This window comes from Dreissena polymorpha, chromosome 6 (genome assembly GCF_020536995.1).
Source record: "Dreissena polymorpha isolate Duluth1 chromosome 6, UMN_Dpol_1.0, whole genome shotgun sequence".
NCBI classification, from domain to species: Eukaryota; Metazoa; Mollusca; class Bivalvia; order Myida; family Dreissenidae; genus Dreissena; species Dreissena polymorpha.
In genome coordinates, this window is record NC_068360.1 from 78,201,906 (window position 1) to 78,220,362 (window position 18,457).

Genomic DNA, 18,457 nt, shown 5'->3' on the forward strand with positions numbered 1-18,457 from the left:
AGACACGTATACACCTGGTTGATCCGGAAAGAATATTGAGGGTTGGTTACCGATTTTTGGCTAGGTTGCATTGCACTATGTTTAACCTGGCCTGTATTACGGTATTGAGGTGGCGGATTCCCAGTTGAAATTCCGGATGAGTTATTTCCCCTTGGAAAGTATAAGCATACGATAACAGGTCAGTATTTATGACATTAAAATATGTTTCTTATTAATTCTTAAATTGACTATGCCAAATATGGTGTGTGGCTTTAAGACCGTACAGGCTCATCAGTGACAACACTTTCATCTTTTAAGGATTTTTGTCAATAGAAAGTCTCTTTTTTAAGTAAATCCAGTGTGGGTGGAATGTCTTCCCTGATAAGCCTGAGCAGAAAGCACAAGCTGATCAGGGGCAACACTTTACATATATGCACTGGTTATCCAAGAACAACACTTAATTGTTGAATGTAGAGGTTAAGAAACATGCTGTTTTCAATAAAAATCTCTTACATCTTAATCTAAAGGATTTGCTAAAATTTTAATCTGAAGGATTTGCATGCATTATGAAATAAAACAAGAGTTGTTCCAGACAGCGCACATTACAGAAAAAACAACATTACAAACATTTAAATCATTTTCATAAGAAAACTGAAAGCACTTTCAAATGACCTGTGAGTATGTGAGTATGTATTTTTACATATAAATGCATCCATTAATGAAAAATTCAACTTTTTTCCAAGAAGTCCATTTATTTTTCAGTATAACAGTAATAAACATTCTAGTGGCATTACAGCGTATCATGTAAACCACGGCTCACCTGATACAAGTCCCTCATCTGTATGAGTTTTTCTTCAAACTTGCCAAGGCTCCAGTGAGTATTAACATTGAGCTTGGTGTTGGTGACCTTGATCACTGTGTGGACCTCCTCCCCGTCTAGATAGTCCTCTCGGCTGAACACCTGAACACATACAAACACACGTGAATATGTAACAACACACCTGAACACATACCAATACACTCGTACATGTTCAAACACACCTGAACACATATCAACACACCTGAATACATACCAACACACCTGAACGCATACCAACACACCTGAACATATACCAACACACCTGAACACATACCAACACACCTGAATGCATACAAACACACATGAACACATACCAACACACCTGAACACAAACCAAAAGACCTGAACACATACCAACAGACCTGAATGCATACCAAAACACATGAACACATACCAACACACATAAACACATACCAACACACCTGAATGCATACAAACACACATGAACACATACCAACACACCTGAACACATACCAAAAGACCTGAACACATACCAACAGACCTGAATGCATACCAACACACATGAACACATATCAACAACATGAACACATACCAACACACCTGAACGCTTACAAACAACTTATGCAATCACCTCAACTCATACAAACAAACCTGACTTTTGTGAACACATTCACATACAGCTGCTCAAGTGAACACACATAAAAGTCCTCATCAGTATGAACCCCTGAACTCAAACGAATTCTCCTTGACAAACACGCTTACATATGAACATCTGACCTCGCTTGTACATGCACACATAAACAGCTTACTGATAATACAGCCAAACCCTTGATGAACACTTGATAACCAATACAACAATCCAAAACACAGGGACTCTTCTAAAAAAACATTGTTACTATTTTATCTTACCAAACCTAAAACATGTTCATATTTTATGTGATTGCTCTGTCTGTAGTTAGGACAAGCTGCATACATTCTGTACATTTTAATAAGTTTGAGGAGCATATATTTTAGCCTCTTTCATGGAAAACTGGGTTAAATGATTGTGTGTAAAGTGTCGTCCCAGATTAGCATGTAATGTCCGCACAGGCTAATCAGGGACAACAATTTAAGCTTTTATGGAATTTTAGGTTAAAAAGATGTTCCTTTTAAGCAAAAATCCAGTTTAGTAGGTGGAAAGTGTTGTCCCTGATTAGCCTGTGGTTGCTGCACAAGCTTATATGGGATGACACTTTATGTACATGCATTATGCCCAGATTTCCTAGAACGCAGCTCATTTACCAGCACAGTGTTCTACTTACAGTGTTCTTCTTGAGGTACTGACTGATCTTGTTGGCTTCTCTTATCTGCAGAGCAATTTTGTACAAGTCCATCTTTCCTATAGATACAAGACCCCACATCATTAATAAACTAAATGAAAATTGTATTGATTTATAATTTAACAATTCAACACATTTTAAACTGTTAAATAGCAATTTTATTTGCTTACGTATTCATGATGTCTTGAATACACTAAATGTCAATTAGCATGGATCGATCATTGTAATGCCTGATGTGGTCAAACCATATGAATTGCAGCATTATAATAGATGCCATGTTTATTGCAAAACACAGGCACTTGTGCAGCTGGTATCACTTTGTCTCAAACTTTCACCTTTAGGTTTATTTCATATGTGTACACAGTCAATTGAAATAAACCTACACTGAGAGTGTGACCTCTTGGGCACAATTAAGAGGAATGCTTGCTAGAGTGTGTTAATTTCTCAAGTTGCCCTACCTGTCACCTATAGCACACTGGTGATGTTACTTTTTTGGGAAGCACAGGAATGAAGCTTGTTTCAGAAATACACAGGGGAAAGCTTATTTCAGAAATACACAGGGAAAAGCTTGTTTCAGAAATACACAATGGAAAGCTTGTTTCAGAAATACACAGGGGAAAGCTTGTTTCAAAAATACACACAGGAGCTTGTTTCAGAAAAACGCAGGGGAAAGCTTGTTTCAGAAACACACAAGTGAAAGCTTGTTTCAGAAATACAAAGGGGAAAAGCTCATTTCAGAAATACACAGGGAAAAGCTTGTTTCAGAAATACACAAGGGAAAGCTTGTTTCCGAAATACACAAGGGAAAGCTTGTTTCAGAAATACACATGGGAAAGCTTGTTTCAGAAATACACAGGGGAAAGCTTGTTTCATAAATACACAGGGGAGCTTGTTTCATAAACACACAGGGGAAAGCTTGTTTCAGAAATACACAGAGGAAAGATTGTTTCATAAACACACCATGGAAAGCTTGTTTCAGAAATACACAGGGAACAAGAGATGTGTTTGTCAGAAACACAATGCCCCCTATTGCGCTGCTTTTATATTTTTTAATTGTTGTTTTACCTTTGACCTTGAAGGATGACCTTGACTTTGAACTTCCACCACTCAAAATGTGCAGCTTCATGATAACGTCGCTTTGATTTTTTTTTAAACTTTGACCTTAAAGGATGACCTTGACCTTTAAGGATGACCTTGACCTTTAACTTCCACCACTCAAAATGTGCAGCTTCATGAGAACGCCGCTTTGAATTACTTTTTTTTACCTTTGACCTTGAAGGATGACCTTGACCTTGAACTTCCATCACTCCAAATGTGCAGCTTCATGAGATACACATGCATGTCAAATATCAAGTTGCTATCTTCAATATTGAAAAAGTTATGGCCAATGTTAAAGTTTTCAGACCGACAGACGCCATATATTTGACATTTGACCTTATAGGATGACCTTGACCTTCACCTTTCACCACTCAAAATGTTCAGCTCCATGAGATACACATGCATGCCAAATATCAAGTTGCTATCTTCAATAGTGAAAAAGTTATGACCAATGTTAAAGTTTTGGGACGGACAGACGCCATATATTTGACATTTGACCTTTAAGAATGACCTTGACCTTCACCTTTCACCACTCAAAATGTTCAGTTCCATGAGATACACATGCATGCCAAATATCAAGTTGCTATCTTCAATAGTGAAAAAGTTATGACCAATGTTAAAGTTTTTTCGGACTGACGGACAGACTGACATACACACATACTGACTTACTGACTGACAGACAGTTCAACTGCTATATGCCACCCTACCGGGGGCATAAAAAGCTTGTTCCAGAAATACACAGGGGAAAAGCTTGTTTCAGAAATACACAGGTGAGCTTGTTTCAGAAACACACAGGGGAAAGCTTGTCTTAGAAATACACAGGTGAGCTTGTTTCAGAAACACACAGGGGAAAGCTTGTTTTAGAAACACACAATGGAAAGCTTGTTTCAGAAATACACAAGGGAAAAGCTTATTTAAGAAATACACAGGAGAAAACTTGGAAAATGGTTGTTTTTGCAACATAGGGAGAAATGCTTGTTTGGTAGACTTGCTTTAACAACAAAGGAGGAAACACTTGTTAGGAAAATGCCTGTTTGCGCAACATGGGGGAAAAACGCTTGTTGGGAAAATAAGAGGAATGCTTTATTGCACACATAGCCTGAGAACATTAGTAACAATATGTACAACCTGTAGAGACCTCCAGGATGCTGGGTGCCGGTGCCCTGGGTGTCTGCGAGGCCGCCTCCTTTCTCCTCTGCCTCAGACTGTCAAGCTTCCTCTTTGCCTCTTCTCTCTGCTCCTGCAGCAGTTCCAGGAGACGAGACCTCTCCACTGACAGCTGACTCGACGCCTGCACGAATACACATTGGAACGTTTAGTATATTATATTTTAACACATGAGGCTCGCTCTGTGAAAACTGGGCTTAAAGCAGCTCTAGAATACAAGACCTTTCCACTGACATCTGGCTGGACACTTGCACCAATACACATGGGAACGTTAAATATGTTTAAGAAATAATATTTTTATATCATGGTTTGTTGTCGAATAACCCACAGTAAGGAGTATAGATGCGTAGGAATTAAATCACGAGTGCGAAGCACGAGTGATTTGATAACACGCATCTATACAACTTACTGTGGGTTATTCGACAACAAACCATCATAGAAAAATATTATTTCGATTCTAACACGATTCTGATTGATTTGGTTCAAGCTTTAGGACGTGAACTATATTTTTCAATACTCTGCCCTTCTTAGTACACAGTTCACTATTTTGTGGCGTCATTGAATTGTACTAACATATGACGTCGTTTTCATTCATAAATACTTTGCAGATGACGTCACGTTCATTGAAAACAACAATCGTAGAAACTTAATGACGTCACGTTTATTGATGCGACTGAAAAGCTGACATGCTATAAATGTTTTCTGAATTACGTTTCCTAACAAACAGCATTCTTTGTAGGCGTGGTTATGCCACTTATCACCAAATATACCATTTGTTGTTTCATTACATTTATATAAATGCTACAATTATTACATTCCTTTCAGAGCGGGTTTTAGCACGTGCATTTTGCTGCAATATTTTCTTTATTTATTCGGAACTATTTTCGAAACATAAAGCTCCGCCCATAAGTTATTGCAGAATAACCCACACTTGATTTCCTTCTTTGTCTATAGAAAACAAGTCGCATGCCGTGTTAGAATATATTTTAACACATGAGGCTCGCTCTGTGAAAACTGTGCTTAAAAGAACCCTAGAATATAAGACCTTTCCACCGACTGCTGGCTGGACACCTGCAGGAAATCACAGGGGAACGTTGCATGTAGTACGAGCTGCCCTCTGGGCTAATGCATGTGCGTTAGGTGTTGTCACAGATTAGCCTGTGTACTCAGCTGAGGCACATCAGGGAGGAATATTTTCGCTTTTATGGGGGGGCTTTTATAAAAAGAAGTGTACTTTAAACAAAAATCCATGATTTAATTGTTTTCCTCAATTCTAAATATCACGTGAAAAGTTATTATTAAACAAGAGAGGGCTTTAAAAGGTACTGCCTTTTAGCCCAATGCCATGTCAACTATAACACTTAAAATAAATTAAGTTATCAAGTCGGTATAAATATTTTTAAACCAAACATTTATCTACAAACACAACAAATGCTGACACATGCCTTGAGTGCAGCCTCGGCCTCCAGCTGCTGCCTCTTCCTGCCAGCTATCACCTCCTGTTCAAGGATCTACAACACAAATATTACTTACCACATTGATACGTATTTTCACGCATTTGTAGTCCCTTAGAAAGTTATATTTAATTTAAGGCCTTTCTTACTATATTCATGTTTTAAAGGCGTCATTTCATACCCTTAGATACTGATGAGCAGCAAACATCATAAAACCTGAACAGACTGTGAATTACTTGCAGGCTGTTCTGGTTTTATGATGTTTGCAAAGGCTATTTTCGCTTTGCTTCTAATGGGGAAAAGGGATAAACAACTGACCAATCCTCAGTCAGCAAATAAACATCTGATCAATCATGAGTCAGCTACATGCACATAGCAGAAATAAAATAAGTTACAAAACACATAGACAAATACTGATTATCTATATGAATCCATATCAGTAGCTGAAATACCATTAGTCAAGTATTTAGCAAAACTCTAAATTCTTTGCTTTTTTTTCATACTTTTACAAACAAAGTTAGATCAGACATACTTTAAAGTTTAATCAGGATTACAAATATGAATAAAGAAGAATTAATAGAAAACTCCTAACCATTTTTTGTTTCTTCAATTTCGATATCACGTCTTCGGCTTCCTTGACCTTGCCTTCCGTTTCTTCCCTCTGTCAATTGACATAAAATACATAATACCTCATTTAACAGATCATCTGGGATTTGTCTGGTGATAGGATCACAGGTTGTGTAAATGGTATTCAGTTAACCCTTTACCACTTAGATACGTATTGGCACGCATTTGTAGTCCATTAGAAAGTTTAATCTAATTAAAGACATTTCTTACTAGATTCAAGTTTTCAAGGCTTCATTTCAAACAATAAGATACTTATGAGCAGCAAACAGCATAAAACCTGAACAGATTGCGAGTTACTCGCAGGCTGTTCTGGTTTTATGCTGTTTGCACATAGCCATTTTCTCTTTGCTTCTGATTGGGAAAGGGTTAAAACAATTCAATCAAACTAGTTGCCTACTAAGCACATCCCACTATGTCTGTGAAAGTGATTTCCAAAGTTGGATTGCCCATAATATCAATTTAATGCTAGCAGGGTTCCACTATTTTTGCCCACAAGGAATTATTTATGAAAACACTTACTAAGCAACAATGGCAAATACTTCGGGTTTATTTCATTTTATGAACCCATGTGACAATTTACACAAGATATTCCCAAACATGTTAAACTTGCAAATTAACCTAGTACTGCATCCAATTAAATTGCACTCTGATAATATAACATTTAAATATTGGCCCAAGTCTTCGCAGCAAGAGAAGGCCTAGAAGCTCTAGCCCTGTTATCTCTAAAGTAATTGATAGAAATTAATCCATGAACATTTCCCATTGCTCACTTTGACTGGAGGAATTCAAAATGTAGTCAAGACAATCATGACAATGTCAGGGCTAACTCTACAATTTGCAAAATTAGCCAAATAGCTCAAAATACAAAATTTGCCAACATTTTTTCATCATTTTGCTACATGTGTGTCTTCATAAAACCCTATATAACAGCTAAAATGTAAAGAATTTCTATGTTCTGGTGTACACTTGGCTAATAAAAGTCTTGAGCCAGGGGGAGTCCAGTGTTTACCATGACTTTCTCAAGGTCTGCCAGCCGTAACTCCGCCTCTCTCTTAGCCTGCTCCACCTCCTCCAACATCTCCTCCTGGGCGGCCTGCCTCGCCTCCTGTAACCTAGGAAACAGACAGGGACGCGTTCTGGGAAAAGGGTTTTTAATGCATTTGTGTACAATGTTGTCATAGATTAGCCTTTGCGGACGGCTAAACAGGGACAGCACTTTCTGCTTTTAGGAGTTTTTTGTTTACAGGGTGTCGCTTCAGTTAAAGTCAAAATTTAGCCTGCCACGCCTCCTGTACCCTGGGAAGCACAGAGCAAGCAGGTCCATTAACCTTGAAAACACACAGGGATTGAGGGTCACAGGAATATTTACCCTTTTCCGCTCATAAGCAAAGTGAAAATGGTTATATGCAATTTGAACAAAACAGAACAGCCTGCCAGTACACGTGTAACTCGCAGGGGGAATCACAGGGGGACAAGTCACAGGCAAGTTAACATGTACAAGTCGAGGATCGCTCTGGGAAAATGGGGTTTAATACATGTGTTTAAAGTGTTGTCCCAGATTTTCCTCCTTAGTTGGCGCAGGTTAATCAGGGACGACACTTTCCGCTTTTATCTTAATTTTTGTTTTTTAGTGAAAATCCAGTTTATAATAGGCGGAAAGGGTTTTCCCTGATTAGCTTGTGAACTAAAAGATGAGACTATATGCACATGCATTAAACCTGGTTTTCCCACCGCAAGACTAAAGGTGTTCAGAAAAAAAGCCAATTGCCTTCATTTGTATCATTCAGTGCCTCCTGTTACATACAGGAGTACAGGTATGTCTCTTTAAATTGATGCTCAGATCTACACAAAGTAAACCTTCAGCCCCTCAGCATGGGACAACCTTATACAGCATGTTGTGCTTAATGGCAAGGAAACAAGCTGAGATACAAGACAAGCTACATGTAGGTACTGTTTTAACTGTTTTTATTTAAAAGTAATAACCGTGCTATGGGCATTTTGGAAGCTGAAAAAGGCGCATACTTATTTTTGCAAATTCGAATACCAATATAGAATGATAAGAATTGCACATGAAAAACTATATATTACTGTGAAACCATTATTATTCGTCAGACATTAATTTTCGTCTTTTTCGTCCTTCGACCGATGGACGAATTCAAGATCCTAACGAACAATCATGTCCCATATTTGAAACAAATAAGACTGAATTATGGTAGGCATGAGGCATTTAAATCCAGCGTAATCCACGCATATACACAGGGCTTGAAATTAACACTCGCACACTCGCAAAATGCGAGAAAAAAAGATTGCAAGGTAAGTTATAAGCCACTAGTATTTTTTGCAAGTAAAGAAATATTGAAAAAAAAACGAGTTATATTGCTAAATGCGTTCGACGGCGTAAACGCTAAACCGTAGGTCAATTTTTTTAACGTCCTAATACCCATATGCGGGAGCGCGCACCTTGCTTGTAGACTGGTATACTTATAGTACAGATACCCGGATGGTATTGATACAAAGAACATGAAACAGTCGACTATTCACACTCAAGTTAAATCCGGTTTTGACACAATGGGGTGTACATTATACAGTGTACTGACAACTGACATTTCCTGTAAAACACGAATGCAATAAGGCTGTATCGCATGCGTCGACTTCGTTTAGGTATAATAGTGTTGATTAGCGCTAATTGTTAACAACTTTATTACCCATTGTGTGTATTGTGTTCTTCAGGGGTGTTGCAGATTATACATCCTACACGCGGCGAATCCGGATTAAAGACTATACTATTAAATGCAATTAAAATATGACGATGTGTGATCAACACCTGACTGAAATATATTCTGCGCTTTTATTACAAATTTATAAAGAACATATTGATTTGTGTTTGGTTGTCCGTGATTGTAATGGAAAAAGACTAATTGGTAATTGGCTTCGTTGTTTAAAACACTCGTTAACGGTTATTCAGTCTTACTTATCCGCTAAATATAACAAAGAATGTGTCAAGGACATAAAATAATAAGGGACAGTTACTATCACCTGAAATAACAGACTTGTTAATTGGCATATGTCAAACAAGGCCCACCTCCTGCAAGTGACTACCAAGTGTCACCCCTCTTTCCCCAGCACGATTTTTTCGCAACCGCGTATTACATGTATTACAAACATCACAAACAAATCGGACGCTTTTTTTCAAAACCAGAAATGGACGAATTTAAGTGCTGACGAAATAGTCATTTTTTTCTAAAAGGACGAAATTTCGTGCTGACAAAAATAAATGGTTTCACAGTATTAACAATTCAGGGAAGTTTGAATGTTGTTGTAAAAAAGAAAGAAAGAAGTATTTTGTCTTAGAAGTAAGTGTCTTCAGTTGAACAGAGAGATACACAGAATGATGTGCACCTTTATTTCAGTCCACCTGGCACCTTCTTCATGTAAGAGGGTCACAACAATCCAATCATTACAAATATTGAACATCTATAAACAATAAATGTGTTTGTCAGAAACACTTTGTCCCCTTCTGCGCCGCTTTGATTAATTTAAAAAAAAATATTATAATTTGGCAGGTTCAGATAATAATCTCCCTTTAAAGTTTATTACTACCCTTTGATTTGTTTTTTTTTACCTTTGACCTTGAAGGATTACCTTGACATTTCACCACTCAAAATGTGCAGCTCCATGAGATACATATGCATGCCAAGTATGAAGTTGCAATCTTTAATATTGCAAAAGTTATGGCAAAATGTTAAAGTTGGAGCAAACAAACAAACAAACAAACAAACCAACCAACCAACAAACAGGGCAAAAACAATATGTCCCCCACTATAGTGGTGGGGAACATAAAAACTGTATATGTTTGCTACTCCTGACAATAGCTATGAGAACATTCATACAGTTTCAAACAAGAATCAAAGGCAAATAAAAACATCAAATGATTGATGCTGGACATATATGCCCATGCAACCAAACAAGCACTATGACGCATATACATCCGTACCTGGCTTCCTGCACTCTCATCAGTTCTGCTTTGGCAAACTCAAAGTCCTTGCTTTCCTGCGTGTGAACCCCGTTGCGTGACTTTCTTGTCTGCTGCACCTCTATGGGATGATTGAACCTAAAGTAGTGGTCTCCCCCTAGAATCACTCTGTCACCCTGAAAAGTCATATATATTAGCCTCGCGCTGGGAAAACTGGGCTAAATGCATGTGCATTAAGTGTCATTCAAGATTAGCTTGTGCAGTCAACACAGTCTAATCAGGAACAACACATAAGGCCTTAACTGGGTTTTCGTTCATTTTAACGAAAAATACTCTAGAAGCGGACACGGTCGTCACTGATGTGTGGCCTGCACAAGCTAACCTGGGACAAACCTTATCGCACATACTTTAGGCCCATTTTGCTAGAATGTGTCTCTCCTATATTAGTTTGCCTGTTTTATAGACAATAAAATGTATCACACTAAAATAGCAGCACCAACATGTATTTTGTCAGTTTATTATAAGCATGTATAAAACTGTATCCACACATTTAGTTGTGTACAAATTGAACACGGCTATGACTGTATCAGTACACTAATATTAAGGTACAAAATGAACATGGATGCAAATGTTTTCATAAAGTTCAATATAGAACAATACCAACATAGATGAAACTTTAAACAAACAATACATTTATAAATATAGTTGGACCAATACTTTAGTAATAATTCAATAGTAAAGACATAAACAGCTCAAGAACTGGAATCAATTAAAAGGACATGAGTTAATGGAAGAGGAGAAAAGCCAGAGACTCACATGGTGTAGTGTCATTGGCTCAGATATCAGGTTCCCGTTCACGTATGTTGGAGCATCTGATATAGGGGTCAGTGTCACTATGGTATCTACATTGCTGATGATGCTGAAATAGACACCATGTATTGAAAATAAAAGTTTAACAAAGTCAATGAGTCACAGGAAACGAGTTACTTATAAATTTCATGATTGTTGAGTCAAAAATACAGAAAACATTTCTAATGCTTGTTGGATTTTTAAACAGAGCAATATTCAAAACTTCAGTAACAGCACATAACCATCAAGTCAGAAAACAAATGAAACTGATTCTTCAATAAAACAGACCAATGATTATCAGCAATAAGTGCCCCGTTGAGCTGTATGTCGTGTTTGGAGTGCGTGCCCATGCGCCCCACTTTTGTGGTCCCCTCCTTGATATTGTACAGCAACATCTCTGACAGCTGTGGGTCTTCATTGAGATTCACAAAGTTTGGCAGCTGATTGTCTATCTTCAGGGTGACACCTGATTTCTGTTGAAAGTGATCGAAAATTATCCTCTATTAATAGGTAAAAGCATAATATTGAAGGAATTTTAATGAGGGCCACAAACACGGCTTAAAGAGCATGACCTCCTGGCATGCTTAACTCTTTACCACTTAGATACATATTTTGACATGTTTGTTGTCCCTTAGAAAGTTAAATTTATACCAAGATCTTTCTTACTAAAATCAAGTTTTAAAGGCTTCATTTCCAACCTTTAGATACTGATTAGCAGCAAACAGCATAAAACCTGAACAGACTGCGAGTTACCCGCAGGCTGTTCTGGTTTTATGCTGTTTGCACATAGCCATTTCCGCTTTGCTATGTGGTATGCTTAAACAGCCAGGGATGAGACCTTGGCTGTAGTATAATACAAGTCAATCAAAACCTTTAACCTCAACATTTTTTACATTATTCCCCGCACAGCATGTTTTAATATGTAGCTTGATGTCATAGTGACAAAGTTGAAAAAGGGGCATAACTTTTGTGATTTTTAACACAGGGTAAAACAAGAGGGCCTGAAAGGCCCAAAGTCGCTCACCTGAGATAACAAGATATTATTGGGACAAATCTTCTGACCAAGTTTCACAAAGATCGGAAAATAAATGTGGCCTCTAGAGTGTTAACAAGGTATTCCTATAGCCATGTAAGGAAAATGCCCCGCCCCCTGGCAGCCATGTTTTTCAACCAACCAGCATCATTTTTGAACTCGTCTAAGATATTATCGGGATGGATCTTCTGACCAAGTTTCATGAAGATCTGACAGTAAATGTGGCCTCTAGAGTGTTAACAAGATTTTACTATAGCCATATAAAGCCATATAAGGAAAAATGCCCCGCCCCTTGGCAGCCATGTTTTTCAAGGAAAGGTTACCATTTTTGAACTCATCCAAGATATCAGTGGGACAAATCTTCTGAGCAAGTTTCATGAAGATCGGAAAATAAATGTGGCCTCTAGAGTGTTAACAAGGTTTTACTAAAGCCATATAAGGAAAAATGTCCCGCCCCCTGGCGGCCATGTTTTCCAACAACCGGAATCATTTTCGAACTCGTCCAAGATATAATTGGGATGAATCTTCTGAACAAGTTTCATGATGATAGGACAATAAATGTGGCCTCTAGAGTGTTAACAAGGTTTTACTATAGCCATATAAGGAAAACTGCCCCGCCCCCTGGCGGCCATGTTTTTCAACAAACCGGCATCGTTTTCGAACTCGTCCAAGATATTATTGGGATGAATCTTCTAACCAAGTTTCATGAAGATAGGACAATAAATGTGGCCTCTAGAGTGTTAACAAGAATTTACTATAGCCATATATATAGCCATATTACAGGGTTTTTTTTTACTAAGAAAGTGACGCCGATATTCGGCGTCTTCCCCTACCAGAATTTTTCCCCTCAAAATACAATTTCCCCACCAAAAATATCATTTTTCACCAAAATATAATATTTTCTCTCAAAGAAATGTTTATTTTTCCTTTGGGCATTCAACAATTATCAAATTTGCACCATGTACAACGATCTTTATCTCTCTCTCCAGACCAACACAAAAAATCTGGGAATCCCAGTTATTCTAAATATAGCTCTTAAATTACGTCATGGAAACCAGGCAACTAATCGTAATAATCATGTGACTATTTTACTGGATTCCGGTCTTGCGCGAGAAGGGTGTTTCGTCAATAAATTAACGGAAACCAGTCGAATTTTCATCCGGGCTATGTGCAAGCCAAGATATAAACGTGAAAACAGAAAAAAATGTCTCACAATTGGTGTTCTTACACAAACAAAATAAAACATTCGGACTCGGAAGATACTGAACGCATCGAGGCATTTTTTAAGAAAGAATCATCGAAAACCGTTATAACCCAGCAGGATTCTGAGGTTATCAACATCAAACATTGTGAAAGTGAAAGTAGACAATCCGCAGCTGCCGCTCCTTTCCCTTCCAATACTGTAGCAGATCAAGATCGTCAACCCATTCATCATGAAATTGAAATCACAAAATTGACATCGTCCCCCGGCCCCAGTACAGAAATATAGTTGAAAACATTTCCCATAATTAGATTTTCACCTGCAACCTAATTATGGACTTTGACTTTAATGCGTGTTAAATGTGTTTAAGAACAAAAAGGACAGAGACAAGCCTCTTTTGATGAGTCATAGACACTGAAATGAACAGTTTTTATTTTTTCCCCTAATATGTCTCTTTCGCACTCTTTTTTCCCCTTTCAACCAGCGTCCAGCGTCTTCCCCTTTCTCTAAAAAAAACCCCTGTATTAGGAAAAATGCCCCGCCCCTTGGCAGCCATGTTTTTCAAGCAAAGGTTACCATTTTTGAACTCATCCAAGATATCAATCTCTTGCACGACAGATACATTACATTCACCTCTGTGTTGGGCTCAGAACGGACTATTGTTATGAAAGCGTCTCATTCATGTCATGTTCCTACCAAGCGTTCATCATTGAGGTTACAGTATACTAAACAATCTCTTGCACGACGGTTACATTGCATTCACTGCATTAAAGAAAACCATCTCATACCATGATATCTTATATCAGTCTTAATTCATTATTTTAAAATTGATATGGTTTTTTTATGTTAAAAAACCAACATACATACACACGTTGAAGCAATTCCTAACGTCACTCAATAAACATTATGTTCAATTGTTTACATTTGTAAAGTGCGTGGAATGATTCCATCTGCGTAAATGGGCAATAAAATAGTTCCAAAGAGTTGCATTAAAACTCGCAAGTTTTTGCACGATTTATCGTACATTTAAAAGTCATATTTCTTAATTTAATGCATGCGATCTTAAATATCCAATCAGATATACATTGAATGCGTTTGTTCGGTTTTAGCTATTTGGTAGACAAAATGGCGTGCTGAGCCTTTCGCAGAGTTGTATGTGAGAGCAAGGAACGACAACTCTGCGTGGAAATTGCCAAGATATCAGTGGCACAAATCTTTTGAGCAAGTTTCATGAAGATCGGAATATAAATGTGGCCTCTAGAATGTAAACAAGGTTTTTCTATAGCCATATAAGGAAAAATGCCCCGCCCCCTGGCGGACATGTTTTCCAACGAACTTGTCCAAGTTATTATTGGGATGAATCTTCTGACCAAGTGTTATGAAGAACAGACAATAAATGTGGCCTCTAGAGTGTAAACAAGATTTTAAAATAGCCATATATAGCCATATAAGAAAAAATACCCCGCCCCTTGGCAGCCATGTTATTCAAGCAAACGTAACCATTTTCGAACTCATCCAAGATATTATTGAAACCAATCTGCTGACCAAATTTCATGAAGATTGGACAATAAATGTGGCCTCTAGAGAGTTAACAAGGCAAATGTTGACGCCGCACATGGACAATGCACGACGGACAAAAAGCGATCACAAAAGCTCACCATGAGCACGTTGTGCTCAGGTGAGCTAAAAATCACACATGTACAAGTTCATATCATAAGAAATCTTGCTAGTAATTTTGAATGATAAACATTAGAAAGTGTAGGAGGGGGTTGCAGACATGTTTGTGTCAACTGAATAATAATAAAACTCTTATAAGATAAACTTTCCGGAAATTGCTAAGTATGCTGCCCAGAGCCAGCTTGTACTATTTTATGTGGGTGCAAGCTCAGCTCAAGAGGTTTGCTACTGCACTTACACAAGACAATATCTCGTGATTAACAATGTTTTTACTATCATAATCTACCAATTGGTATTTATAACGTAAAATAAATCCAAATATTCTGCATAACATAACACTTACAAATAATGTGGAGTATAAGAAAAAGCACAGATCACGTTGGGCCGCCTTGAATTGCGGTGACCAGCCGACCAGCCCATAAACATATTAAAATGTTCACAATCTTTGTTCTGACATGGTACAACAATTAAAATTGATGAGTCTCTGAATGATCTCTATTATCTTTTAACCCATTTATGCCTAGCGTCCTGAAAAAATGACTTTGCAAACAGCGTAGACCCAGATGAGACGCCGCATGATGCGGTGTCTCATCTGGGTCTGCGCTGTTTGCTTAAAGGAATTTCTGTAAGAAATATTCTAAATATAGAAATAAATATACTAGACATCCCTTATTTTGGAAATAAATTGATCCAATTTAGAAGGATGGGAGAGTCCACTAGACATAAATGGGTTAATTAAGCTGTGTTTTGGGAAAACTGGGCTTGATGCATGAGCGTAAAGTGTTGTCCCAGATTAGCTGGTGCAATTTCTCTAAGCTTATCAGGGAAGAAACTTTTCGCTTTTATGGTATTTTTCATTTAAATGACGTCTCTTTAAAATGCAACAAGAGATGTGTTTGTCAGAAACACTATGTCCCCTTTAGCGCTGTTTTGAATCCATATATTTGACCTTTGACCTTGAAGGATGACCTTGATCTTTCACCACTCAAAATGTGCAGCTCCATGAAATACACGTGCATGCCAAATATTAAGTTGCTATCTTCAATATTGCAAAAGTTATGACCAAGGTTAAAGTTTAGTGACAGAAACACACACACATACAAAGACAGACAGACAGGCCAAAAACAATATACCCCCAATCATTCAATCCGGCAGCATAAAAATAGTTTAGACAAAAAGTTAACCTCCTGATAAGCCTACGCTAAGTGAGACAAAACTATAAGCACACGCATTCAGCCAAGTTTTCCCAGAACGAGGCTTAATTAATCCCTTTCAATGACAGGTACAGGTAACCCCGTCCCTGTGTCCCCAGGTACAGGTAACCCCGCCCCTGTGTCTCACCTCCAGCATCTTTGCCTCCTCCTGTTTGCGTTCCTCTGACTGTCGCAGCCTCTCCTGCCACGACTTAGTGATCTCCTCCATCTCCCTCTCTTTCTCGCGCAGCTGGTCCCGTAGTGACGTGATCTCAACCATGCAGGCCGTGGTCACGTCCTCGTTCTCTGACAGGCCCGACGCGCGCAGCCTCTCTATCTCTGCACGCAGTTCTGGAAAAAGGTATGAATGAACCGGAGAATAGATAGGTGCAGTCTCTCTATCTCTGCCCTCAAACCATATTGATTTATATGAGCCTCAAGAGCATTTCACAAGCCTGCTTTTTAATGCAATCGAGCTAAAATAAATAGGTTAAAACTAAACTAACCTCTGATAAGCTTGGCCTTGGGATCCTCGTTGACCCTGGCGATATTGACGATGGAGCGCGCAGTCTGGGCGTACCTCAGCGTGCTCAGAGTCTCCTCAATGTGGTGGTTAGCGGGCGATATTGTGGCAATCATGGCCGTCTTGGAGTTACCCCCGAGGCTCTCCTTCAGTAACCTGGAATCGATATGGGTAGTCATAATACTTATCTCCTTCAGTAACCTGGAGTGGATATGGGTAGTCATTATACTTAATCAGGTGTGTGATTTTGGAAACACCTACCTCTTGCTTACTGGGTTCAACAAAAGTATTCATAATTTAAGAGATAATATTAATAATCAAGTCTAAGAGACACCTATATACCCGGCCAAGTCTTTTCTTACCTTGGAGTTGTGACCTTGATTTAACCCAGCGTAATTGACTCATACATTTCCAGAAAACCATTTTATCCATATAAATTATATACTGCAGACAGATAATTGGATACACAAACCTTGAAGTATGACCTTGAACTTAAACCGGCATAACTGACTTGTATTCTGCATTTTGTCTCCATGCCCTTAACATTTGAGGACAGTTTCGTGAAAAAGAGGAAAATCTGTCCAGGGGAATAGGAGATATGGAGAAAACACGTGGAGGCTAAAACCTTTGACCTTGAAGTCAGGCTTTGACCTTGAGCTGGCATGACTGACAGAAAAGTTTCATGAAAATCTAGCTAGAACATATGGAACAGACGCTTAAGTGTTATTGGTAGGAGGGACAGACTGTCCGACTGTCTAAATGACAGATGAAAGGCATTCCTATAATACCCAACTTGCTTTGCACCCTAGGGAATTAAAAACTGTTTAAGAAGCAATCTTGGCATTCAAAAGGAGGACATCAACTGAAAGGATGAGAAATCATACCACAGCTGAATGGAAAATGTTAAAAACACTGAATTAAAAATGTTAAAACAATTGTTACACATTAAGGAACCACTATTTCCGGAATAGAAAAGTTTATACCAGAAGAAACTAAAATACAAAAGCTGTAATTTTCCATAAATTAAGTTAAACAAATAAATAATATAAAGAGTACTTCACTGGTGACAGACAATTAGTAAAAGAGTATCAGAACCCTATAGGCCATTTATGTAAAGTCTTGGCTCAGAGAAAATTAATAGTTGTACCAAGTAAGAACGGAGTCCCTATAAGGTATGAATATCTTCTTGCGTTTGTTGACCTGACTTGACTGCTCAGCCAGCTGTGATATGACCTTGCCCAAGGTCAACAGGGACTTGTTGATGTTAGCACCTTCCTGAAAATTAATACAATTTTACTAGCAAGGGCATTATTATTTTTAATAAAACACACATACATTTAGATCAGTTTGGTTTAAAATAGAAAACAATATTTGATAGTGTACCAGTGTTATGCTCATACATGTAGATTACCAAAATTACATGTACATTTTAATTACATGTACACTTTCATATATTTAACACGTAAAAGATAATGTTTCAATGAATTAAAATTTGTTTCTTTATGTTGTTGTTTCATCTTAAACGGTTGTCTTTAACAACTTAA

General features: G+C 38.0%; 1 protein-coding gene across 2 annotated transcripts in view; it reads right to left on the minus strand.

Moving 5' to 3' along the window:
• The window catches only part of LOC127833526 (kinesin-like protein KIF14), a 69,827-nt gene that overhangs the window by 29,063 nt on the left and 22,307 nt on the right, over nucleotides 1-18,457 (minus strand). For both annotated transcript variants that reach the window (XM_052358825.1, XM_052358824.1), the window contains 12 exons: nucleotides 18,061-18,188; nucleotides 16,897-17,069; nucleotides 16,539-16,741; nucleotides 11,575-11,759; nucleotides 11,254-11,356; nucleotides 10,459-10,613; nucleotides 7,474-7,576; nucleotides 6,430-6,498; nucleotides 5,829-5,894; nucleotides 4,345-4,507; nucleotides 2,101-2,177; nucleotides 800-940 (listed from right to left, as the gene is read on the minus strand). In XM_052358825.1, coding sequence (XP_052214785.1) covers nucleotides 800-940; nucleotides 2,101-2,177; nucleotides 4,345-4,507; nucleotides 5,829-5,894; nucleotides 6,430-6,498; nucleotides 7,474-7,576; nucleotides 10,459-10,613; nucleotides 11,254-11,356; nucleotides 11,575-11,759; nucleotides 16,539-16,741; nucleotides 16,897-17,069; nucleotides 18,061-18,188 — 1,566 coding nt within the window. The remainder of the gene's footprint in view (nucleotides 1-799; nucleotides 941-2,100; nucleotides 2,178-4,344; nucleotides 4,508-5,828; nucleotides 5,895-6,429; nucleotides 6,499-7,473; nucleotides 7,577-10,458; nucleotides 10,614-11,253; nucleotides 11,357-11,574; nucleotides 11,760-16,538; nucleotides 16,742-16,896; nucleotides 17,070-18,060; nucleotides 18,189-18,457) is intronic.